This window comes from Ochotona curzoniae, unplaced genomic scaffold (assembly GCF_017591425.1).
Source record: "Ochotona curzoniae isolate NIBS_2020 unplaced genomic scaffold, NIBS_Ocur_1.0 scaffold_3208, whole genome shotgun sequence".
In the NCBI taxonomy this organism is placed as follows: Eukaryota; Metazoa; Chordata; class Mammalia; order Lagomorpha; family Ochotonidae; genus Ochotona; species Ochotona curzoniae.
This window is the reverse complement of record NW_024467106.1, coordinates 9,697,262-9,722,571: the sequence shown is the minus strand read 5'-3', so window position 1 is coordinate 9,722,571 and position 25,310 is coordinate 9,697,262. Positions and strand designations below refer to the sequence as shown.

Genomic DNA, 25,310 nt, shown 5'->3' with positions numbered 1-25,310 from the left:
AGTCAAGGGAATTTTATAATAAACAGACATAAAATATGAGAAATGTGATACAGGAAATTCTTCAGGCCAAATAAAAATAATGCCATATGGGATCCCAGGGCTATCTATAGGAACGAAGAGTTCTAGAAATAGTAAATACATGAATGCATGAAAAAGACAAACATTTATTTCTTTAGTTTCTTTGTAAGATAACTGACTTTTCAAAGCAAAAGTACTAACAGTGTACCTAGAGTTAAAATATGAGTGGAACTAGGGCCTGGTGTGGTAGCCTAACAGCTAAAGTTTTTGCCTTGAATGCGCCCGGGATCCCATATGGGTGCCGGTTCTAATCCCGGCAGCCCCACTTCCCATCCAGCTCCCTGCTTGTGGCTTGGGAAAGCAGTCTAGGACGGCCTAAAGCCTTGGGACCCTGCACCCGCGTGGGAGACCCAGAAGAGGTTCCTGACTCCTGGCTTCTGATTAGCTCAGCTAATGTGGGGTGAACCAGCAGATGGTTCTGTGTCTCTTCTCTCTGTAAATCTACCTTTCCAATAAAAATACATATTTTTTTAAATGAGGGGAGTAAGCAAATTAAGTCAAAAAGAGGTAGAAGGCATAAAATTCTAATAAAACTTAGAAATCAGTGGTTTGCAAAATGGATAAACACTAAGATGCTAAGTGGGTTCTGTGAAACGATGAATAAAATTGATAAGCCTTTCACCAGATTGATCAAAAACAAAAAAAAATCAATATTAGCAAGAAAATGGGTTACATTACTATATATCCCAGACACAAAAAACATAATAAAAAGATATTATTTTTAAAAAGCTCATGCCAGTATATCTGACAACTTAAATGAAATGGACTAATTCCTTGAATGACACAAATTCAGGAAATTGTAGTCAACAATTTTAAGAACCTAAAAAGTTGCCAAAAAGAAAGCCCCAGAAGGTGGAAGGGGAAATCCTTGAGCCTAAGAAACTGTATCATGAAAAATAAAGAATTAAAAAAAAAAAAAGAACTTCATATCCAAGTACCTTCAATAACGAATTCTGTCAAACATTTAAGAAACAAAACCAAAACCAAACTTACATAACATACTAAGAGCAGAGATAGTATCATTTGCTAACTCATTTAATAAGCTTTGTGCTATTCTGACACCAAAACCAAAGATGTCACATACCAGTATCTCTCATGAATAAAGATGCAAAGTTTCTTAAAATATCAGCAAATATCAGTTCAGCAGTACATAAAAATTACAATGCATCACAACCAGGCGGAGTTACATCAGGAATGCAAGGTAGGTTTAATTTTTAAAGCATCAAACAATGAGTCATCTTATTGCCAAAAGAAAAGAGAAAAATAATCTCATTATGTTAACAAATGTAGAAAGGACATTTGGCCGGGTTATGTCCCCACTTATGACAACACTTTCTGCAGACTCCAGGAGGAAGCTTCCACAACCCCAGGAAAGGCCTCTGGGAACTGCCCACAGCTGACATGATGAACACCTGCGTCCTTTCCCACAAGACTGAAAACAAGGCAAGCATATCCACTCCAATCACTATTATGGAACACTGGAAGTCCCAGCTCAGTGCAATTTAACGAGAGAGAAGAAATACAACACATTTAGATTAGAAAGAAAGGAATGGTAGGAACAGGGGAGAGGTGTGGTAGGGCAGTGAGTTAAGCTGCAGCTTTTTTTTTTTTTAAAGATTTATTTTCATTATTTTTTTATTGGAAAGGCGGATATACAGAGAGGAGAGACAGAGAGGAAGATCTTCCGTCCGATGATTCACTCCCCAAGTGAGCGCAACGGGTCGGGTCGATACTATACCGATCCAAAGCCAGGAGCCTCTTCCGGGTCTCCCACGCGGGTGCAGGGTCCCAAAGCTTTGGGCCGTCCTCGACTGCTTTCCTGGGCCACAGGCAGGGAGCTGGAAGGGAAGTGGGGCCGCCGGGATAGAACCGGCGCCCATATGGAATCCCGGGCATGCAAGGCAAGGACCTTAACCACTGCGCCACTGCGCCAGGCCCTAAGCTGCAGGTTTGAAACACCACCACACCATTTGGGAGCTTAACTTGGTGTCTGGCTTCTCCACTTCCAATCCAGCTTCCTGCTAATGTGCCTGGAAAGGTAGCAGAAGATGGTCCAAGTGCTGGGGCCCCTGGATCCAAGTAAGTATCCAAGCAGGAGACCAAGAAAGAGTTCCTGGCTCCTGGCTTCTGCCTGGCCAAGATCTGGCTGCTGTGGTCATTTTGAGGAATGAACCAGCAGAAGGAAGATCTCTCTCTCTCTCTCTGTGTCTTCTTTCTCTATTGCTATGCCTTTCAAATAAATACCCATTTTTTAAAAGAAATAAAATATATTTATTCACACATGAATTAACTGTATTCACAGAAACTCCTAACAAATCAACAGAAAAAGAACTCCTGGGAAAAATCAGGGACTTGAGTATCATACTAGTAGAAAATAAAAGGTAATTGAATATCAGCCAACCAACCAACAAATTATAAAATAAAATTCAAAGTATATCATTTAAAATAGCATTAAAGTTAAAATACCAGGAGAAAAGGTGAATAAAATATGTACTGTGAGAAGTATAGGACATCTCTGAGATAAACTGAGGGAGACCTAACTAAGGGCAATGAGCTACATGACTCATCATTGTTAAAATGTTCACTGTCTCCAGTCAGAGCCATAGGATGAAAATAGAATCAGTCAGATTCCTAGAAGGGTTCTTGTGAACACTGGCCAACTGTCTTCAAAATGTACATGAAATGCAAAGGTCCTGCAAAAGCCAAAACAATGCTAAAGATAAAGCAGGAGGATTTAATTTAACACCACTGGACTTCAGGAGTCACTATAAAGCCACATTCATCAAGACGCTACGGGGGCATTCACAGAAGAGTAATCTTAAGGATGGATGGACCAAATCACAGAACCTAGAAACAGAACAAAACATATACAGTCAACTGATATTCAACAATGAAGGCAATGAAGTCTAAGACACCACACAAAAAGCACCAGCAATAAAAGAAAATCTGACAATAGCATCAATACTGACAAAAAGCATCAATAACATCAAAATTAAAGTGCTTTATTCTTTAAAAGTACAGAATTAAAACATGAAAATTCAGGGTTACAGGTTGAAAAGTCATATGGGGCAAAATACAAAACACAAAATTACATCACGAAATAAAAGACTGGCATCTAGAATACGTAAAGAACATGTGACTTTAAATCACTTAGTAGAGTGAACAAAATTTTTGAGTACACACTTAACAAAATAAGATATTCAAATGTTAAAGCACACACAAAAAAGAGGAGTCAACCCACTGTCATCTAGAAGGAGCAAGCTAAAATCACAGCGATACAACGACACACCTACCCATCTCAGACGCTCAAGGCTTGGCAATGATGTGAAACAACGAGGAGTCTCAGACACGGTCCGTGGGGTGTGAAGCTACAACCACCTTAGAGGTTCTTATAAAAGAGTTGGAAATTTCTTGTAAAGTATACAACATAGATTATATAATCCAAAAAGTCCATTCCTTGGTTTTATTTAAGAGAAAGAAAACATCTACAAAGGAACTTAGAAATGAGTAGTCATGACAGCTCTATGTGCACGATCCCTACAATCACCTCTTGGGTGTCAATCCAACACTGACCGAACAAGTCAGTTTCTCAAAGCTTCAATCTCCATATCCATGAAACGGGCTAGTAGTAAAATTAACTTTGTAAGATTGCTGTGGGGGGGAAAAAAGAAGTAATTTTTTAGATTGGGCATTTGGTGGAGCGGGTAAGTCACCACTTGGAACACATTTCATTCTGTAATGGGATTCTTGGTTCAGGTTCCAACTACTCCGCTTCTGATCCAGCCTCCTGCTGATGCACTGGGAAGAAGCAGATGGCGGAAGCACTTGGGCTCCTGGTTGAGAATGGAGTCTCTGGCTTCAGCACCGGCTGTTGCAGGCATTTGATGAGTAACTTTCCCCCACCCCCCCAAAAAAAACTCATTCTCTGCCTCTCTTTCAAATAGATGAAAATAAATATTTTTTTAAAGAAAAAAAATGTTTATCTTCTAGAATAATACCTGGAACATAGTGGGACCAATTAATGGTATTAGTGGTACTAGAAAGCTGTTTATTATACTGTCAGCCTCATGGTTACGGAACATTTAATCAAAGGCTTTGAAATGGTCTAAATTAAACTATTGGGAGACTAATCGAAATGATCATTCTGAACTCTGCTTCCCTAGTGGTTCTGTTTCACAATTAGTGGCAAAGACGCCAACCCATTTCATGCTCAAACATACTGCTTCAAGATGGGATGAGGTCATCTGAGAACTGATTCTGTAACAAGCTTAAAGCAAGACACTTGAAAGGTTCCCTCCAACCCCATTCCAAGGTTATCTCAAGAGAACCAGACATCCCACGCTTTACAGCCCACGCCTCTGGATCCCCTTCCATCCCAGGATGTATTCCACTGTGGGCTCAGCCACCCGCTCTGCCCTGGCTCTCCAGAGCTCTGAGCCATGATCCAGTTCTTAAGTCCCTGTCGCCTGGGGTCAAGCTCTATTGCTTCATTTTACCCACCTGCCACCTACCTGTTGAGTTCTGCGGGCCAACAACCCACTGTGTACCCTCAGTTGGGGTCAGCTTCCTGGTGACCCCAGTCCCCGGTCGCCATGGTGGGCAGACAGAGCGCCATTTACCTGAGCAAGAAAGAGCTGGAACTCCTCGGGCAGAATCCAGGAACGCGGGTAGAAGTTGTACTCGTCGGGAAAGAGGTTCTGCATCACCCTGACTGCTCGGCTCAGGGTGACTTTCCGCACCATCTCCGTCATGCCTGGGGGAGAGGAGAAGCTGTGAGGGTCTCACACGGTGGGCCACCAGCTCTCAAACAGCTTTTCCTGATGACTTTGTAAACCATCCCGCAGATAGTTCATATTCTCTTGCAGGAGTTTGAAAAAGTGGTGAGTGCCCCTTCCCCTCCAAGCAATGACTTAGGAGTTGGTGGAGATGGACCCAATTAGTGAAGAACTTGAGACAGTGGATCGATTTTTTTTTCTTTTACAAAGAATGAGCTTTCACCTCATTTATTATTCTGTTATTTGTCACTCCCTTAGGTGATGCATAGAAAAGCGTTTATATCTTATGCTTCAAACTGAATACCTTCTTTAGTTTGGGGCTACTAAACATACTTCTGGGGTTCTTTCCATCTTGGACTCTAGAGAATATGAAGGAACATATGCAAAAAGTTCACAGAAAATGTGTATCATGGAAAAATACGCACAGATTCTAAAAATTCTTGCACCAAAATAAACATCTTTCTCTCTTTTTCATTTTTCCATTCGCTTTCTGAAATTGCCTCTTATTTTTCTGTTGAGGAGCTTCCTTCAGTGGCTTTATTTTAATCTTTCATGAGTATCAAAGAGATAACAGAGGAAAATATACACCTTACAGCACAAAATCCTGTCCCCTTGGATCAAGGGCAGACAGTGGAAACGAACTCAGTACAATTTAGAGTTGAAGGAGGGGGAAAAAAAATGCAATCCTTTGGAGCTCTTTAACTATAAGCCCTGACATTGACATTGATCAGATCTTACTAATTTTCCCAGAGGCGGTTGAAACATCTCACTTAGACAGCATTTGGAAAGCCTGGTAGATTTTTCCCCCCTGGTAGTAACATCATTAGTCACTGACAAGAGAACCCAGTAGATGCCATTACAAATTTTAACCAAATGGGTTAAAAAAAAATTGTCACAGGTTTTTAGCAGGCTTATTTCCCAAGGCAAAACTCATCACTGTAAGTAGAGACTGAAAATAGCCTTCACCCCCAAGGAAACCAAATGGCTTCATTCCCAATTCGAGAAATATGCTTAGCAAAGTGATTCTTAATGGGAAGTCGGCTGTTCCATGCCAGGGTGGCATGCTCAAATCATCACGTTCCAAATGGGACCAGACGGAAGGCATGGCATTTCTTAGGCTCCAGCTTTTTATAAGCAATGCTGTGCTTCCCCCAGCATGGTTAAAAAAAAAAAAAATCTGAAGATCACAGCCAAGGCTTAAGCTCTTTGGTTCTTGTTTAGAAGGATCTAGAAGAGGATGAACCAGGAAGTAAAAGAGCTTAAAAAGCACTGATAAGCTGTGTTCTAGCACAGGCCTTTCTATATTAAACAATACTCGCTGAGGACACTGGTTCAAACTCCCCCAAGAAATGAGTCTGGAAAATTCCAGCTGTTTCCTTGGATTCCTCTACAGAATTCAAATTGTTGAGTTATGAATGCTGCAGGTGAGCCCAGAGTCGATCAAACACAAATTGCAAAAAAATTTTTTGAAGCTTTCCACATGTAGTTGACTAACATTTCAGGGCTGGGGTTAAATTGAAAACCTAGCAAAGAGCTCTTAAACCTAGCTCCTCCAGTGGCTTTTTACGCATCTTAAATGATTGTGATGAGGCACTGTGACAGGTCAGTGGGACTCACCCCACACAGACAAAAGAGCTTTGAGTTCAAGAGGGCAGTTGGAATGTTCCAGAAATCTCTTGTGAAAAACCAATGCCCAGCCAAAATGAATAAATGTGCATTTTAAACCGCTGAGGGCTCCTTCTGTGATGTTCATTGTCCCTCTGTCTCCATGCTAGCTAACAGAGTTGCCTCCAAGTTTCATTTTATGTCTCTAGATGGATCCTTCCTGTGAACAGCCAAGGCAAGAGGCACGCCTTGAAGCCAAGGGCTACTCAGATTCAGACCCACAGGCTGCAGACACTTTGTCTCCAACCCTGCCTGAAGCTCTGGCTGCAGCTTCCACTTACTGCCACAATGCTGGCTCCTCCCTGCCTTCTAAGCTGTGCTCCCACTCAATGCAGCCAGGGAAGCAGTCACCGACAGTTCACCCACCCAGCCACTCATGGTGGGGGTTCCCCACAGTGTACCCTGACAGCAGTACCTGGGGCTTGAACAAGCATCTGCAAGTGCTCCCAGAGTCAGTGTCTGAAAGCAAGGTCATGGCCAGGCCTGCTGGCTCCAGCCTCAGCCTCAGCAGCTGCTGCACCTGACCCCTCCCTACCTGGCCACCTCACCCCCACTGCACCTCCACACTTAGCTGTGGTAGAATCTCTAGGTCTCAACATCACCTCCCTAATGCTAGAAGTTTGGTCTTGACTTTGCATTCCAATTATACAAGAAGGATTGTCTGAGGCTCCATTGCTTATCTTGCCAATTTGAGTCACCTGTCTTGGTTACCGGTGCTTGGACTACCCTGGCAATTCCCAGAGCTGTGCTCTTCCATGTTCCTGCTTTCCCCAACTTCTCCACTGTGGTCCCTAGGCCAGTCCTGCAAACACTGGAGTCCTGCCTGTCCCGTTAGCCCAGTGCCTGGGGCCCTGCTGTCTGTACCTGCTCTTGGGAGGTTTGACCCATCAATGAAATCTGCAGCTTGATGTCCCCTGTGTATGAACAAATTCCTGACAAGCCCCAGCTCCTGGATGGAGCTTCAGAATTCGGGGTTTGCCTGTCTTCCCCACCACGAGCCAGGTGGACCTCATCCCATCGGAGTTAACCAAGAATGAGGCAGCTCCATCCTCACATTTGCCCAGAGGACCCTGCTGAACCCACGTAAAGCAAAAACAGCTACATCTGGAGCACTGCTCAATCCAAATAGCATTTCTAATCATCTTTCTCAGCAAAAACCCATTAAAGTCACTGAAGAGCAAAGGAATGCGTTCTGGTCCTTTCTCTGCTCTCCAGGCCTACATCTGTCTTTGGCCTGGCTACTGTGGAAGTCTCAGCTGTGTTTTTCTTTCCCCTCCCGGCCTTTCTAGCCTGACCTGACCCTCTTGGCTGAGGGTGCTAAAATGCAAGGTGGCCCATGTCATTGTCTGGGTTTCAAATGTCTCATTGACTCCTTGCAACCTTCAGACTAGAACAAAGGTTCCCCTAGGTTCCTGCCCATCAACTCTCCACTGCCCCACGCACATGACCTACTCCATCTGTCACCAGCTGCCTGCCCTTTGCCGTGTGAGTGACAGCTCATAGCCTCTCTGTCTTTGAGCCACCTCTGCTCCCTGTTTGACAGAAGGCTCGGCCCCTCCATCCCCAGAGGCTCAATTCTCTTGCCCTTCTTCCCCAGCCCAGCTCCATCCACCCTGCCTCATCCCAGGCAAATCGGGCTGCATCCCCTTCCTGCAAACCCCCCCAGCACTCCAAGCTTCCTCCTCCAGCCTAGCACACCCATATTTTTGTTCTCTCTTTCTTTGTCTTTCTCCCAGTCTCTATATTCCCAGAGCCTAGGCCAGGACTTTTACAGATGGGTACACGCCCCATGTCCATAGTATCCTAATACCCTCTTATTCACAGAGTGTGGTGGGAGGTCCTCTCAGAAACAACTGCTACATGCTACCATACATCTCAGATCCTGAATTTCAGCCAAAACTTAAAAAATTGTAAGTTGAGAATGGACAATTCTACATTAAAGGTAAAGCAAAGGCATATCTAAATCAGACTATTCTGACAGAAAGTCTTAATTCATTAGTGAAGATACAGTAATATATCTTGAACAACTACAACAAGTGCCCAGAGGCCAGCAGGGTAACATGCAAGGTTAAGCCTCCGCCTAAAGTGCCAGCACCTACATGGCACCAGTTCAAGTCTCAACTACTCACCTGAAATCCAGGCAATCCAGCTCCCTGTTTTATAGACTAGGAAAGCAGCAGAGGATGGTTCAAGCTCTTAGATCCCTGTACCCATATGGGACACCCCAAAGCTCCTGGCTCCTAGCTTTGGATCAGCATGGCTCCAGCCACTGTGGCCATTTAAGGAGTGAACCAGAGGATGGAAAATCTCTCTACAGCTTTCCTTCTCTCTATATAACTTTGCCCGTCCATGAAAAATAAAGACATTTTTCTAAAAAAGAAAGAAATTGTCCATAGAAAAGTGCCTAAAATTGAATGCGCTGATACACACAAAATCAATGAAGTTCCATACGTATGCCTAAAAGGGTTCCCAGTTTATTAGGCATGTAAAGTGTTTATACTTGCCTTGCATACCCTCCCATACTGACTCTAAGATTAATATACAAATGCATAGCAAATTTATGCAAAGACTAATGGGATACAGGTGAGATAGATGGTAAGCCTGGACATGAACTGGAGCCATGGGACAGGCCCTTCGGCTGAGGATGGCCGCCTTTCATGGGCAGGGGCTGTGGCAGCACTGCTCTGCTGCTCAAAGCTCTGGAGCCTGCTTTGCTATTGCAGCTAATTAACTGCTGCTAGTAGAGTAGAAAATTGGTATGTTCCAGTCGCTGCCATGCACAGCACGGAAAGGGGCAAACTTGCTGTTTCGAAAAATGACTATTCAAAGTTTCCCACTTATTTAATGAAAGAAGCACCTGCGAAGGGAGCTGGGTCCCAAAGGGAGACCCGTGCCTGCTGCCTCTTTCCTGGTCTCAACCAAGACCAGGACTGAGCAAAAGGGGGAAATGCAGACAAGGCCTCGTTGGATGACTTGGGTATTGACAGCCATGTCTTCATTCAGAGTCGGACTCCCCCAAACAGTGCTCCTGCAATCTTCCATAAGTGTTTGAAGTGGCATCTCTGAGCAGCAAGTCAGAGATGATAGTAGCTATTTCATTACACTGTGCGCAAGAACCCTGAGCTGCAAGATACATTCCCATTCTCTAATAAAATGCTGTTTCCCCCTCTTATGACAAATACGACTTTTGGTTCACCTTTTATTCCTGTTTCCCTGGAGACTGATAAAGGTGGAACATCAGCTGTGGTACCGTACAACAAAGCATGCAGTTAAAATGATCCTGATTGGTAAAAGCCCAGGTGGGAAGCCGCAGCTGTAGGTGCTGCTAAGTGCGGTGCTTTTTGTAAATGAACATGGTATTTCCAGGGATCCTGTATGCTCTGTCGCAGAGCAGTTAGGCAAGATACTGGCTCTTCTAGGCCCTCTATGCCGAGACTATAGCCGCCGCTGGGGATGCCACCTCCTTACACCTGAGCCTTCACTGGAGGGACCAAGACAGCAGTAGCAAATACTCCGTGGAGGAAAATTACTTAATGCTGATGGACTAAGAAGCTGGGCTCCCTGCCCTCCATCCTAAGTAATCTAGGTCAAGTGTGGCCTATGGCAGTGGCCTCATGCATCAGCATGCTTGGCCAGAAGCCCCCTAGTGGGAGAAGCACAGCTAGCTGGTGTGTGATTGCATGAATGTTGGGTTTTCTGAAATGTGTTTTCTCAAGGATGCAGGGTAGAATCCCACTACAAAAGGGCAAATTGATTGATTCTCTCTTTAAAATATATACAAATGATCAGAAGAACCCCCTTCCAGTTAGGCAAGTACACTATAAAGATATTCACATTAATCGCTTCTCGGCCTTTTGGCTAAGATCAAGTGTAGCGGAATGGGATTCAGGCTGATGTTTTGCTAAGCAAGGGAATGGGATGTTCCTTTGAAAAATGTTGCGTTATTACATGGTTTGTGGCAAATAATAATTTTTTTAATTGCTTTTTTTTCCAGCAATATCATGCCAAGCTTAACCATGTCTTCCCTCCCTATGGCCACTAACTCTAGCCACCCTCATCATTTGGCCCATCAAATAACAATGAAATACAGTAATCATGGCAGGGGAAGGTGGCAGAGAATAGGGACACCTTAAATATGTTGACCATGACACTGACCTGGCACCAAGCCCTCCTGGCAGGTAAGTCTCACTGAGATCACATCAGATGCTGCCTTGAGCCAGCAGGAGACTCAGCATGGGGACCAGTGCACCTGCCAGCACTCCCTTTCTAGGAGATGTTCCTAGAATCTGTTTTGCCTACAGGTGAAATACTCTATTTCTTTTTCTCATTGAAAAAAAAAATTGACCCTCAAATTAGACCCTCACACAATAGCTACAATGGGAAAAAGTAAAGACCATACTCTTCTGTTCTTTTAACCCTTAGGGGCTACAGTGCCAATTCCCCCTGCAGTAAACTTCCCTCCCAAGGTAAGGGCACCATGGCACCACAAGTCTTCCAGGGGGATGTAGAGAGCGCCCCCCGACCTGGCCCAGTCCGAGAGGCCAACTGGGAATGGTGGATACCTGGGAACTTGTTCACTTGACCCGAGAATATATTATTGTCATGGAACGAAACTCCGTGCCAGTAGATGTCACAAGGTACACGGCGGCCAAATGGGACCTGGAAGAGAGGAGGAGAAAACGTGTTGCATCCAGAGAGGAGGAGCAGCAGCAGCCACGTGGCACGCCTCCCTCACAGCCTGGCTCCTGTTGCATGCCTTTGCCTTCACATGAAGCGTGGGATGGTCTTCCCCACCACACACAGGATGAAGACACAGAGTCTCCCCAGCCAGGTCCTGCAGCCCCGGGGCTGCCACTTGGTGCAGAGTGCCAAGGCCCTGCCCACTTGTGGCTTTGAAGGCTAAGTTTCCTTAAACCCTGCAATGACCTTATTAGAGGACAATTCCCACTGTGCTGGTTTAGAACTTAGCACTGAAAGGAGTATTTATTTTGCCCAAGGTCACATGGGGCTGAAACAAAAAGGACTTGGGATTTAAACCCAAGTATACTGAAATTCCAAGTCCACACTTCCCATTCTCTGAACACAGCATTCCTTAAGACAGACCTAAAGGAGTCAATTTTCAGAATCTCTTCTCTCCCCTACACCCCACCACTTACACACACACACTCTCTCTCTCCCTCCCTCTCTCTCTCCCCCACCATAAGGAGCAGGTGCATCCCCAGTGCCTAGAATGAACACAGTGAAGACTTGCTGAATTACAAATGAACAAGCCAGGAGCCATTATCCAATTCCAGATGATGTTGCTGAGGTCTCCCTTCCAGGAACACAGAGACCAGAACTGCCGGTGAGCTTCTGCTGACTGTGTGACTGTGTGACTGAGCCGGGTGGCTGTGTCCTGGCAGAGGCAGAGACAAGCCGTAGGCTGCGAGACAAGAGCAGCAGGCATGGTGAGACAAGGAGGGGAGCAGACAGAGCTGTGGAAACATGGACAGGCCGACAGCCATTCCTGGGGTTTCCAAGTCCCAGGCCCAGTCCTCATACATGCGGCCATCCCTCTTGCCCTGTTGGACAGCCTCATATCCTGGAATTCTAGCGTCTTCTTGGGAGCAAGTTACAGAGTTTCACTGATTGTTAACCAGCAGATTTTTCATGGAAACAAAAGGGCCTGGGCTTGCCACGGCTTCCTGCAGCCTCGCAAACTGATGAACAAGTTCTACAATTTACAAAACATGGCTATTAAATCTGTAGCTCAAATGACCTTGTTAAAAAAAAAGTGAGGATATGCTAGTTCTGGTTTAGAATGTGCTTGTTAAAAAGTTCAGAAGCAGAAGAATGCCAACACATTAAAAGAGAAAAAGTGTTTGATTTTTTCATTCTCAGATTATAGATAATCAGAATTTTTATCTGCTCCAAGTTAAGGGGTCCAAGTTCCAATAGAAGAAGACAGCATCACTGATGAAATGGGGGCAACTTGATGCCTTCCAACCCTCCAAACTAAAACATAGGCAGACAGACCCAAGTCCTTGAAATCAGTCAGGAAAGCATATGTTACACACTCTATTAGCAATAACAACTCCCATTTCTAATTTATAGCATTTCACTCATTTTCCTTGCATTCAAAGGATTATAAGTTATTTATGCAGTAGTCATAAACACAAAGAGATATAATATGTATTATTTGCTTACAGCTGCTAAATGATAAAACAGAGAAGAGAAAGGTGGAAAGCAGAAGAGGATCTCTAAAAAGCAATCCACTTAGGGGCAGTGTTTGGCCCCAGTGGTTGAGATGTCCACCTGCTGGGACACACACTACCCATATCATAGTACCTGGACTTGAATGCTGGCTCTATTTCAGATTTCCATTTCCTACTAACGGGCACCTGGGGAAGCAGCAGCAATGCCTCAGGGAGTTGTGTACCTGACACACAAGTGGGAGACTTGCACTGAGCTCCCAGCTGTTGCCTTCAGTCAGGCCCAGCCCCGCCCATTGCCAGCATTGGAGAATGAATCAGCAGATGGGGCTGATGAGAGCTCAGCACCCCAACACCCCCTCCTTTTCTTTTTCTTTTTCCTCTTCCTTCTCTTTCTTTGTCTGTCAGATAATAACAATGTTTTTTAAAAGCAGGCATCCCCGCATGGAACACTGAAACAGCAATGGCTGACCTGCTTCTGTCGGCAGACAACCTGCCAAGTATTCCCTTCATTGTCAGCTTTCAATCCTTGCACCTCACCCTCAAGAATACCAAGCAACCTGCAATCAGAAGTACCTTAGCTCACTTCATTTTTTTATAAAAAGAAAAAGAATCACTTCTAAAAGTTTATCTAGGGACTCAATAACTGTTATGTGCCAGACACTGTGCACAGTACTGGGAATACAGAGGAACACAATTTTAATCAATCTCAGGATTTTCATAATTCCTAACTCTTTAGGCAGTGTCTGCTTACACAGAAAAGCACTGTATTCAGTGATAAAAGATTAACAGTCAGCCTCGAAGATCAGGAGCAAGACAAGGATGCCCTCTTTCACCACTTCCATTGCACTTAGAAGTTCAAGCCAGGAAAAGAGAAAAAAATAAAAGGTATCCATATTAGGAAGGAAAAAGTAAAATTGTTTTTTATGGATGACCTGCCAAAGAGTCTACCAAAAAAAAGTGATCAGCAATCACAAATGAATTTGGCAAAGTCTCAGATACAACTACCTATTGGGTCATAAAGATAACTCTCAGAATTACCAAGAACCAAACTAAGAACTATCCCCTAAATGCTGGCAAGGATGTGGAGCACCAGGAGCTCTCATTTATGGTTGGATTGGGGATGTGGGGAGAGGGGGGATATAACTTGCTATGGCTACTTCAACAAAAAGTCTGGCAGTGCCTTGTGAAAATTAAGCATACTCTTTACCATATGATCCAGCAGCCGTGCTCTTTGGAATCTGCCCAAGGGAGCTGGAAAGTTGTAGCCACAAAAGAACCTGCATGCTGGTGCTGACAGCAGCTGTGGGATAACTGCCAAAACTCAGAAGCTGCAAAGACAGCCTTCACAGGTGGATAGACAAACACACTGCGGTCCATCCATACAATGAAGTGGGTTCCAGCACTAAAAAGAGCTGCCAAGCCACTAAAGACTTGGAGGAAATGTGAAAGTCTAAGTGAAAGAGGCCAATCTGGCTACCTGCCATATGATTCCAATTATATGACCTTCTGGAAAAGGTGAAATTATGAGATACAAAGACCAATGGTCATCAGGAGTTGGAAGGAAAAAAGAAATGAGTGAGCAGAGCCCAGAGGGTTGGGGAGGTGGGGAGCAGTGACACTCCCCTATATGACATTAGGATGGAGGACACATGTCATTATCCATCCTTCAAGGCTCATAGATCACACAGTATCAATAGCAAGCCTTAATGCAAACTAGATTTTTGTGATAATGACGTGTCCATGTATATTCCTGGACAGTGACAAAGACACTAAGCTGAGTCAGGATTATGATGCTGGAGAGATTGTGTACATGGAATCACTGAGTGGGGTGAGGCAGAGGGTTAATCTTCGTTCCTTTCATTCAATTTTTTTATGAATCTAAAGTTTCTCCATAAAATTTTAAAAGACAGCAACAACTTTTAAAAAGCCAGCATGGACTTTCATGCAGGCATAAGACAGCCCAGGTGCAAAGTCTCTTCTGTACGGTCAAGGGACCTTCAACAAGGATGACAGAAGCAGCCACTACCCAGGCAGGCCACTCATTCCTCCACATTGTGTCTGTCTGAACTTGCTGAGGATGAGGATGGTCTTAGAATCCATCTCTGTGTCGCTAGCACCAAAGTCCTCAGCATCTCATAGACTTTGCTTTTTGGCCGTTTGGGGGGAAATTGGGAATTCTTTGGAGATGCTGCCCCAGAAAAGCACACACATGCACAAAGTTTTAACTGTGATTTGTATGAGATTTGATGATTCCCAGGAGTTCCTAGCTGCTCACAGATACTTTTGTTAATAAAATCAGCAATAACATTTCATGAATGAATGAATCCACAAACAGTAGCTCTTCAATTGCATGTTATCATTAGCACTAAAGGTTTTTTTGTATTTATGGAATACATCTTGCCACATCTTTGTGTTAAATACTTTGTATTACAAATATTATTGCATTTAATCCTCACAATAGTCTTATGAGGCAGGTGTCACCACTGACCCTAATATAGATATGACAGCAAAGCTTGGAGAGAGCCACTAACTTCCCCCAGGGTCACAGAGAGAGCACAGGCAGGGTCAGGCTCAAATCCAGGTCTTCCTGAGTAACCACTGCATGCTGCTTCTGACCTGGTCACCACAATCATGTTTGTTAGCCACAGATGAATTCTTATAACCAATCTGCCCTCACCCTACTGACATCATCCTCCAGGGAATACATCTGCATAAACCCCAAATCCTTCCCCTCTTGTCCAGATGGGTGGAAAAACCTGCATCCTCTCCAGGCTCAAGCAAGAATCAAAGCTGTGAAACGTCCTTTGAGCACATCTCTGCTTAAGGAGCTGACATTTGGGGTCCTTCTTCCAAAGGCCCAAAGAGTGAGTTCAAATCCCCCCTGGTGATCTCAGAGAAAGGAAATTTCACAGTGAATACTCATGAAAGCACAACCCACACGTCTGTGCTTTGAAATGATTTCCCCCATATAGTGTTTTTAGGACCAGAAAATCTTTCAAGTGACTGGGTATAAAAGCAGCAAATAAGCTTTGATATGGGATGGTATGTGCGCCACGTGTCTACAGGCGAGACCATCCGAGCCACTGTTTTCAAAGGAGGGACCCAAAGTCCAAAGGCAGTATGAGAAAGAGGTAGTGGCCAAAGCACTGACCTTGAACTAGACAGATCCCGGCTCAAGCCCCGCTCCACCCTCCCTTGCCCAGGGAACTTGACAAGGTGACTTACTCCTTCTAAGCTTCTGCAGCTCACCCACAATATCAGGGAAAAGCCCCACCCCAGGGCTGCTATGTGAACTGTGGTCATGCACGGAAAGCACCTGGAAAGCTGCAATCTGATGGAGGATCGGACCGGCTGTTGTTTTAAAAACATTTATTTACTTATTTGAAGACCAGAGCTTACATAGATAGGAAGCGAGAAACAGACATGGAAAGAGAAAGAGATTTTCCTTGCTCTGACTTACTACCAAAATGGCCATGATGGCTGGAGCCAGGCCTGTCCAATGCTAGGAAGCAGGAGCTTCATTCAGGACTCCCATGTAAGTGGCAGGTCCCCCAAGGCCTGGGACATCCTCCTCTGCTTTACCCGGGACATTCGCAGGGAACTGGATCCAGAGGTGGAGTAGCCTGGACTAGAACATGGGATGCTGGTGTCACAGGTGGCAGCTTAAGCTGCTACACCACAATGCTGGCCTCATGGTGGTTCTTTTTAATATCCATGAACACCAACTCCAACTTCAATTAGAAAACGTGCCGAGTAAACCCCAGGCATCCCTGGCCCGGCTCTCGGACAAGGCCACGGTGGTGCACCTCGGCTTGGGGAACATTCCAGCAAGCCCTGTGGAACAGGGAATGGGTTTCCCTCTAGATGTGTTTTCCCTCCCATCTGTGACCAGCAGCACTCTAAACGGCCTCCAGTGAGTCCCTCTCCCTGGATTTCATATCTTCCACGTCCTCTCCCACACCATCACTGGCTTGGTGGATGCGACCAACAGCTCTGTACCTGGATGCGGCAGAAGAGGCCCGAGGCGACCCTGGGCAGTGAGCCCATAGACTGTGCCCTGACGTATTTCCCAAAACCATCGTGCCTCCTAGACCCCTGGGCCTGTGACAAGGGGGGGGGGGGCTCCCAGGTTTCTGAAATGCCCTTTGAACTTCTTTCCCTTCATCATGATGCGAAGCACCTGGCTCCTCCCATCCCGTCAGTCTCCTGAGCAGGCTGGGCTGCACCTGGGCTTTCCTCCACCATGGGTGATCTTTCCTGTCTTCACGTGGTCAGGCTGCGACTTTTCCTAATCTCTCTGTTTCCTCTTGCTCTGAAGCCTTAATGAAAGTAGCCAGAAGCAATCGAAAGCCGCAGCCTGTATTCCACATTCAAGGTTTCCTTCGCCCAAATAGCCCACTTCATTTCATCACTCGGGTTCTGCCTTCCTTCCACAAGGCAGCCAAGTCCCTTGCAAGATCATAACAAGGCTCAGCTCTACTCTAATTCCCTGTAAGAATTTCCTCATTCCCTCTCCAGGACCCATCTGCATTGGCATTCTGGTCCTGGCCAGCCAGCCCGTCTCTGGAGAGTTCTGGTTCTTCAATAGTCTGCTCTCTTTCTGGGTCCTTCAGCAATTACCCACACTGCTCCAGATATGGCCATGTGGGTCCCTCCTAGCTGCTCCCATGTGTCAGGGTGGTCAGGATTAGCAACAGCTCCACTTCTCAGTGCCATCTTTCTGTCTTAGTCCATTTTGTTACAGATAACACAACAACCATGTTGGCACTGTGGCAGAGCATGCTAAACCTCTACCTACAGTGCCCACATCCCATATGGGTGCTGGTTTCAATCCTGGCTGCTCCACTTCCAAGCCAGCTCCCTGCTAATGCTTCTGAGAAACCAACAGAGGGTGGCTCAAATCCTTGGGCTTCTGCACCCATATGAGATACCCAGATGAATCTCCGGGTACCAGCTTCAGATCAGCCCTACTCTGGCCATGGCAGCTCCTGGCTCCACGTCCTAGGGGCTACATCTGGTGATATTTCTGGTGGCACAGCACATCCTGTGAGTGGCAAGAGATAGGGCACACACAAGAGACCTAGCCAGCCTGGCTTTCACAGTAGACCCACTCTTAAAATGACCCACTCACCCATAAGTCTATCAGCCCAGCAATTCTAGCGATAGATTAACCCCCTTGGGGAGGCAGCATCCTAAACACCTCTTTAAGGCCCCAGCCATTTACAGCTCTTACAGCTCTGAGAATGAATTGCATGAATGCTATTTCCTCAGCACTTCGCCACATGGCCTCCACTCTGCAGAAGAAGAAATGCAACCCCATTGCTAACAGGCAGTGAGCCCAGACTTCCAAGGCCAAGTTCATTCTCTGAAGACTGTGCCCTTTCACTCCCCCTAAGTAGGATAATGAGCGAGTGGAATAACCCTGGGGGAAAAAAACAAAAACAAGCAAGCAAGCAAGCACACACCACAGACAGTGGCAATTAGCCCCCTCAGAGAAGACGGCAAGAATTTGCTGTGTGCCATTGCTGTCTTGGCAACTGTTCTAAGACCTGACAGAAGCTACCGGGAGCCCAGTCACATCGTGTCATCTTTAGGTTAGCTAAAACTTCCTATTCTGGGGCCTGCATTTGTGTAATGGATTAAGCTGTCTGCAACGGCTGACATGCCAAAAAGGCACTTGAGTTCCAGCTGCTCCACTTCTGATCCAGCTCCCTGTCAATGCATCTAGAAAAGCAGCAGAAGTTGGCCTAAGTCCCTGGGCTCCTGCAGCCTCATGGGAGACCCGGATGAAGCTCCTGGCTCCTTAACTTCAGATCAGTGTAACCCCTGCTGTTGTAGCCATTTGGGAAGTGAACCAGTGGCTGGAAGATCTCTAATGCTTTCAATTAAATAAAATCAGTCCTCTTAATAAAATAAGCAAGAAAAAAAACCCTTCACTTTCCCATTTGGCTGTTTGTAACAGAACCTGCTTGTTGTCAATTTCACTGAGGTCAAACTCAATGCACCCATGAGACATGGACCCTGATAAAAACCAAATGGTCAACCCAGAGTTCTGTGACCAACATCCTCCTGGTCATACATTTTCCTTTATTATTATTATTACTTTAAATATTTCTTATTTTTACTTTTATTTGAAAGGCAGAGTCACAGAAAGAAGAGACAGAAAAAGATCTTCTATCTGCTGATTCACTCTCCAAACAGTGGCAATAGCCAGAGGTGATCCGATTGGAAGCCAGGAGCCAGAAGCTTCTTCTAGGTCTCTGACATGGGTTCAGGTGTCCAAGAACTTGAGCCATCCTCCACCACTTTCCCAGACCATCTGCAGAGAGCTGGATCAGACATAGAGTAGTCAGGACTGGAACTGATGTCTGTATGGGATGTAGATGCTGCAGATGGAGGCCTAGCTCACTACACCTATGGCACCAGCCCCTACACATTTTCTTTAAAGCAGCCTGTAGACCTGTAGACCTCAAGGAAGGAAGGTCTGGTTCCAAAACCATCTCCTTTGTCTCTCCTGCCCCTTCTCCAACCTCCTCTCCTTCCCACTTCTCAGGTGCTAGTTGAGTTGCCTGTCTATACCACTTTCCATTGCCCCACCCCAACTAAGCACCCTCTGAAAGCATTAAGAAACATGTTTCTTCCCACTTTGTGCATTTTGGTTTCACCATACTGTGTTCTCCACTGACACAGATCTGAGTTTTTCCTAAAGAATGTCTCCTTGGCCATTGGCCCACTCTCAACAGACACCCAGGCCAGATGAAAAAGAACGCATTGCAGTTCAGAAGGTAACAGAAGGATGCAACCTGGAGGAGGCCACTTCAGGCCAGGCTGAACAACTGCCCTCTCTAAGGCTGAACTAAACATGTTCCTCCATCAGGAAAACAAGAAGACTAAGAAAATGATGATGGAAATCTCTCAAATCCTGACAGATGTGCCCAGATGGTGAACAGCTCCACCTGCCAAATGGAAGTACAACAGAAGGAGCCAGAGACAGGCCAGCTTACTCATCTCTGGGGCCCATGTCACATCACATCTCAGCTAATGGCACCACTGTCCTCCCAGACAGGCAAGAAGAGCCAACCGCCCAACTGTGGGTCTATGGAATATTCTGGACTTCTTTCTGTCAGTGGGAGATGGTGCTGATGGGAGATCAGTGGGTTTCCTGATGGTGGAATCTCTGGTGAGGTTGCTGGGGAAGCCCATCCAGGGAGCAGCTCCAAGCCTGGCTCCTCCAGGACAACCTGATAGGGTTCATAATAGGATAAAAATCATGCAAGTGAACCACCTGGCTCAGAGCTCACACAGTGGTTGTTCAAAATCCACTGGCTTTCTTCTTTCGCAATCTGTCCCACTAGTCATCACCCAGGCTGGGAGGTAGGTCGGGGGGAGGCAGGCTAGGGATGGGTTAGGGAGGAGGCTGGCTGCGGGTAGAGGCAGGGCAGACCGACCACTGCATTTTGCCTGATGGGAGCTATGAGTGGACCCAGGACAGCAACTGCTTCTGCTCAAGGTGAGATAAGTTCGACCACCTTGAATTGTATAGGAAGCAGGTATTTGCCAGAAACAGATGCTAGGAAATCGGTCAGAGGGAAAAGTGTGGGTGAGCCATGCGAGTCAGGGGGAGCTGAGAAGATCCATGTGCCTGGAGCCACAAGGCTGGGAGGTCCACAAGGCCCACACAGATGGTGAAGGGCTCATGGGGCAGGCAGAGGGGCCTAAACTTGATTCTGCAGGTAGACAAGAGCCACCAGAGGTGCTCAGGCATGGCTATTCCAGTCCTGGCAGTTGGAGGAGAGAGGGGAACACAACCAGATCCTGTGGGAAGCTGACCATAGTTCGGGGAGCAGCAGAGTGGAGAGACAGCCGGTGCCTGATGTAGAAGAGAGGGTGTTGGAGAGGCCGGAGCAAAGGCAGTGAATGTCTATGACCTATGGGTCCAAGCCCTTCATAAAAAGGCTGCTTCTCTGCCTGGAGTCAACACTGCATTTTCCCTCAGCCAGGTTCCTGATTGTTGGGTATTCCAAAGGGAGAGGACCACCCCCCCCCCCAAGACCAAGCAGGAGGTTTCCCGTAGAACAGAGGCCCCACTGGCTCCATGAGTTCCCAGGAACACAAAATTATTCATCCTCTAATAGAGCCAATAAGTACACACCGAGCCTGGGTAATTAACAGCCTTGTGCTGAAAGGAGCAATTTCTGTGATCAATGGGGTTTCCTTTTCCTGTTCATTTCTTTGTTATGCTAAATATGTTCTTCTGGGTAAGCATGCCACTCATCGTTCACCAAGTCCACCTCCCAAGCATACAAGATTGCTTATTAAATCCATCCATTATCACTGACTCTTAGGAATGGAAACCCTGCACCCAGGCCTGTCGTCCACCATGTCCCCACTTCGAATCACAAGGCTCTGAATCAAATAAAAACTGTTACTGAAACAAGCTAGCTATGATAGGAGAGGGAACTTTGCCCCTGTCTCAATGTCAATGTCATCTCTTTCAGTTTTTCATGTCTTGTCTGTTTTCTCACCTGTAAAGTCTTCCTTGATAGCAATTCTGTGAGGCAAAAGGGAAAGAAAGACTTCACAAACTTCCAAAGTGATTTACTTCTTGGCTCACAGTTTTAATTATAATTCCAGTTTATTGAGCAAACAGCTCTGAAATGATGAGATAGCAATTTAGCACTATGTTCTTTTCCCGCTTTCCGATTTATAAAGGTGACATGAGCCACAGAACAGCTGCATCCAACAATGGCTCTTACTTCCTTCTGGCATAATACTGCTGATGGAAAGAAGCAACAGTGTCAATGAACAATTATCAATGAACTCCACTATGCTTGGCCACGTGACCAGCAGTGAGCTCTCTCCTCCTCACAGCTGGTCAATGCCAACAATTTGCTACCAAGTCTCAAATTATCCATCCTCTGCTACATCAAAGCCTGAAATGGGCCTCCAGCTTTCCCTTTCAGCAGCCCTCCTCTCAGTAGGTGTAGCAAACAACTTCATTTGCAAGTCACTTCTGACATCTCTTAGGCATCTGGTTAACCGATTAACTAGTTAATCAGAAACCCAGGTGATTTCAGCACTTTGCAAAGTAGCAACACCCTACTGAGAGCTAAAAACAAGGCACTGTGGTTTAGCCAGTATGAGCATTCATTCATTTCATACACAAGCAAATCACCCACACCTCTGGGGCAGAGATTACTCTATGCTTAGGGATGGCCTCAAAGGCTGCAAAGGAGCAAAGGGCTGGCGGTGTAACACAGAGCTACAGAGGTGAAAACAACAAAGCAGTCCTGCCTCCAAGGACTCACAGTACCGTGGACAAATCAGATGGACCAATGATAGCAGCATCTGCCGTCACCATCTTAACTCTGGCTGCTCCTATGGGCCTTCCTAAGAGCCAAGCTCTTTATCCACACTACGCGATTTCCAGATGAACCTCCACCCTGCCAAGCAAACAGCCTTCACAGCCCCATTCCACACAAGAGGCAATCACAGCTCAGAGAGAACATTTGAGCTGACTCTTGATGAGGAAGAAGAGGCGCTCTAGCCAGTAAGACTGAGGAGGGAAAGAAGGAAGCAAACAGCTCAGGCATGGACTGGGCACAGATCAGTCAGGAAGCAGCCTGGTCATCCATCCCTCCTCCGTTGTGGCAGTCACCTGCTGAGCCACCTGCAACAGTCATTGGACCTCTTTAGGTCTGTTTACTATTTGCCACCTGCAATGAATTTTCCATTCAGCAGTTCCTCAAGAACCTGCTCTTCCTTCCAGTCATTGCCAAGTGCTGTCAAATAATGTATGCAAGGAAAAGAGATTCCCAAGCAGGTGGGACATACACCTGTAAAATCACTTGTTCTTCCTGATCTCTAAACTAGCCCTGAGTCTCCCCTAGATGTGACTGTGCCATGATAGCCTCTGGCCATACAGTCACATGTGAGGAAGAATGAGCAGTACTGTGCCAATCACTTCTACAGGAGTAAAAGCAGAGGTTACGGGTTCTGATTACATAGTAGGTATTGTATATTTGACACGTGTTGTCTCGAGTCACACCCAACCTATGCAACAGGTACATATATTATTTCTTTTTTACATGCAAAGACATTAAAACTCAGACCAATTAGATCACTTATAAGTCTCTGGTCATGCATTCAGTAAGTATTAAGACAAAGAATAAAAGATATTTCATAAAGCTTACAGAGAATGGAGTTAGAAGATTAAGCTTATTTAGATAAAAAATTTAAATTCATACTAGCATCATCATTAATATACATTTTCCAGGAACTTTTTGAAGATCCTTTGTAAATACGAAGACACTTCAGGAAGTTTGTGAAATATTCATATGATTGTTCAATTTCATTTTATGAAACCCCTTCATGCACCCAGATTTTTTAACTCTTCAGTTCCAAAAAGAACTAAGCCTAGGAGAAATGGGTGAGGTTCCTTTAGACACCACAGACTTGGCCTGGCCTATGAGCTCTCCAGGGTGCTGAACTGCCTTTGGTAACCCAAATGTGCCTGGAGCCTTTGCCTGTGCCATTCCTCCCCACCTGATTTGACTGCCCTACAGAACCACTGATGGGATAAGGTGCTGGGAACAGAAGCATACTAAGAGAGGAAGGTAACTTTCTGAAGAAGTGAGATTAAGGGGAACCATGGAATAGCCAACTGAAGTTGTCCTATCCAAGGGACTAGAAACAGGAATGGGGAGTGCAGAGAAGCCCAGGTGAAGGATAGATCTGTGCTTCAGAGAGGAGTCACAGAGGAGAGACCAGACGAATGGACGGGTTCTTGAAGTGATTACTGAGAAAGCAAATGCAGGGCCAGAGGTGGAGAGATGAGGGGATGCCACCTTAGCCACTGAATTTGGTGTGTTCTAGGAAGAAATAAACTCTCCAATACTAACTCTGCATTAGAAAGTTTCTAAGAAGGACAGCACTCGGTTGTTCATGGCTTTGAATCCGTGAACAAGTAGCTATAGCCACTCCTTGCTCAGCCCAAAACAGAAATTACAGGAAATTACCAAGTTTTCTAGGGAAAAATAAAACTTAATCTGACATAGTGAAATGATTCAAGTTAACTGAAACTGTCTCCACTCTCACTTGAAGTAAGAAAGGCCATCTACGTTTGACTCCCAGTTCTGGACGTTCATTAGGTCTTCATCTGTAAAATGGAAGTATTTTCTGGACGTTCATTAGGTCTTCATCTGTAAAATGGGAGTAGGGCCACATCTCCCAGGGCTCCTTCAGCCTCCAATCAGGGCAAAACGGTTTCCACTTTCCTCTGGAAGATCATTAACTCTGTGTGTTCATTCTTCTTGCTTGAGGAAGAAGTACATCATTCTACCCTTTCTTGAGAAGATCTTCATTGTGTTGGTTTCCCAGTGTTGCTATAAGAAGTTACCACAAACTTGGTGGCTTAAGACAGAAACTTATGCTTCCAGTCTTCTGTTCTGTTTAGGCCAAGCACCCAAAATCCATGTTTCCACAGCATTAAATTACTCTTGAGAGCTCTGAGGGACACTCCCCTGGCTTCCGCTGGAGGCCAGCAGCTCTCGGCACTCCTGGGCTTGTAAACTCCTTGCTCTACCCTCTACCCCTGTCTTCATGTGCCCTTCCCTTCCATGTGTCTCTTTTCCTATCTCCTATAAGGAACGACTTGACACTGGATTTAGGCTTCACCCTAAATCCATCAACATCTCATGTCAAGCTCCTCGACTTAATTACATCTTCAAAGACCCTACTCACAGTTCATATCCGCAGCTGCTGGTTAAGACTTGCACAAAAAGTTTTATGAGGACACAATTTAACTCCCAAACACACATTGGTTTATGCATCCATCTGTCAGTGGGATTTAGGTATGTTTCCATTTGCCCTCATTACAAAGAACACTGTATGAAATATCCCCATGATTATAGCTGTGCATGTGACTGATACTTTCTCCTCAAGTGGAATTGTTCAGGGCACAAAACAGACACAAGTCCATATCCACTAGATATTGCAGAATGTTCCTGCCAATCCAATGGATGTGAAATGGCACCTAGCTGTTGTTTCTACTTGTGTCTTCATGATCGGTCTAGTGATACTGAATTGCTTTCTTTTTTTTTAAGATTTTTTTTTATTTTCATTTTTTTATTACAAAGTCAGATCTACAGAGAGGAGGAGAAACAGAGAGGAAGATCTTCCATCCAATGATTCACTCCCCAAGTGACCGCAATGGCAGGTGCTGTGCTGATCCGAAGCCAGGAGCCAGGAACCTCCTTCAGGTCTCCCACACGGGTGTAGGGTCCCAAAGCATTGGACCATTATCAACTGCTTTCCCAGGCCACAAGCAGGGAGCTGGACAGGAAGTGGAGCTACCGGGATTGGAACCGGCACCCATATGGGATCCCAGCATGTTCAAGATGAGGACTTTAGCTGCTAGGCCATGCCGCCAGGCCCTGAATTGCTTTTTTTTAAAGATTTATTTTTATTGGAAAGGCAGACTGGCAGAGAGAAGGAGAGACAGAGAGAAAGATCTTCCATCTGCTAGTTCACTCCCCAAACAGCTGAAACAGCCAGAGCTTCTACTAGGTCCAGGGTCCCATGGCTTTGGGCCTCCTCT

The 25,310-nt window shown here is 45.5% G+C and overlaps 1 protein-coding gene and 1 pseudogene across 1 annotated transcript in view; one reads left to right on the top strand and one right to left on the bottom strand.

Moving 5' to 3' along the window:
- TTLL11 (tubulin tyrosine ligase like 11) overlaps positions 1–25,310 on the bottom strand; it is a 212,881-nt gene that overhangs the window by 160,417 nt on the left and 27,154 nt on the right. The window contains exons 2-3 of the mRNA XM_040962895.1: positions 11,081–11,177; positions 4,698–4,831 (exon numbers count right to left, since the gene is read on the bottom strand). Of these exons, the coding sequence (XP_040818829.1) occupies positions 4,698–4,831; positions 11,081–11,177 (231 nt within the window). The remainder of the gene's footprint in view (positions 1–4,697; positions 4,832–11,080; positions 11,178–25,310) is intronic.
- On the top strand, positions 10,357–10,493 carry LOC121145189 (annotated as a pseudogene).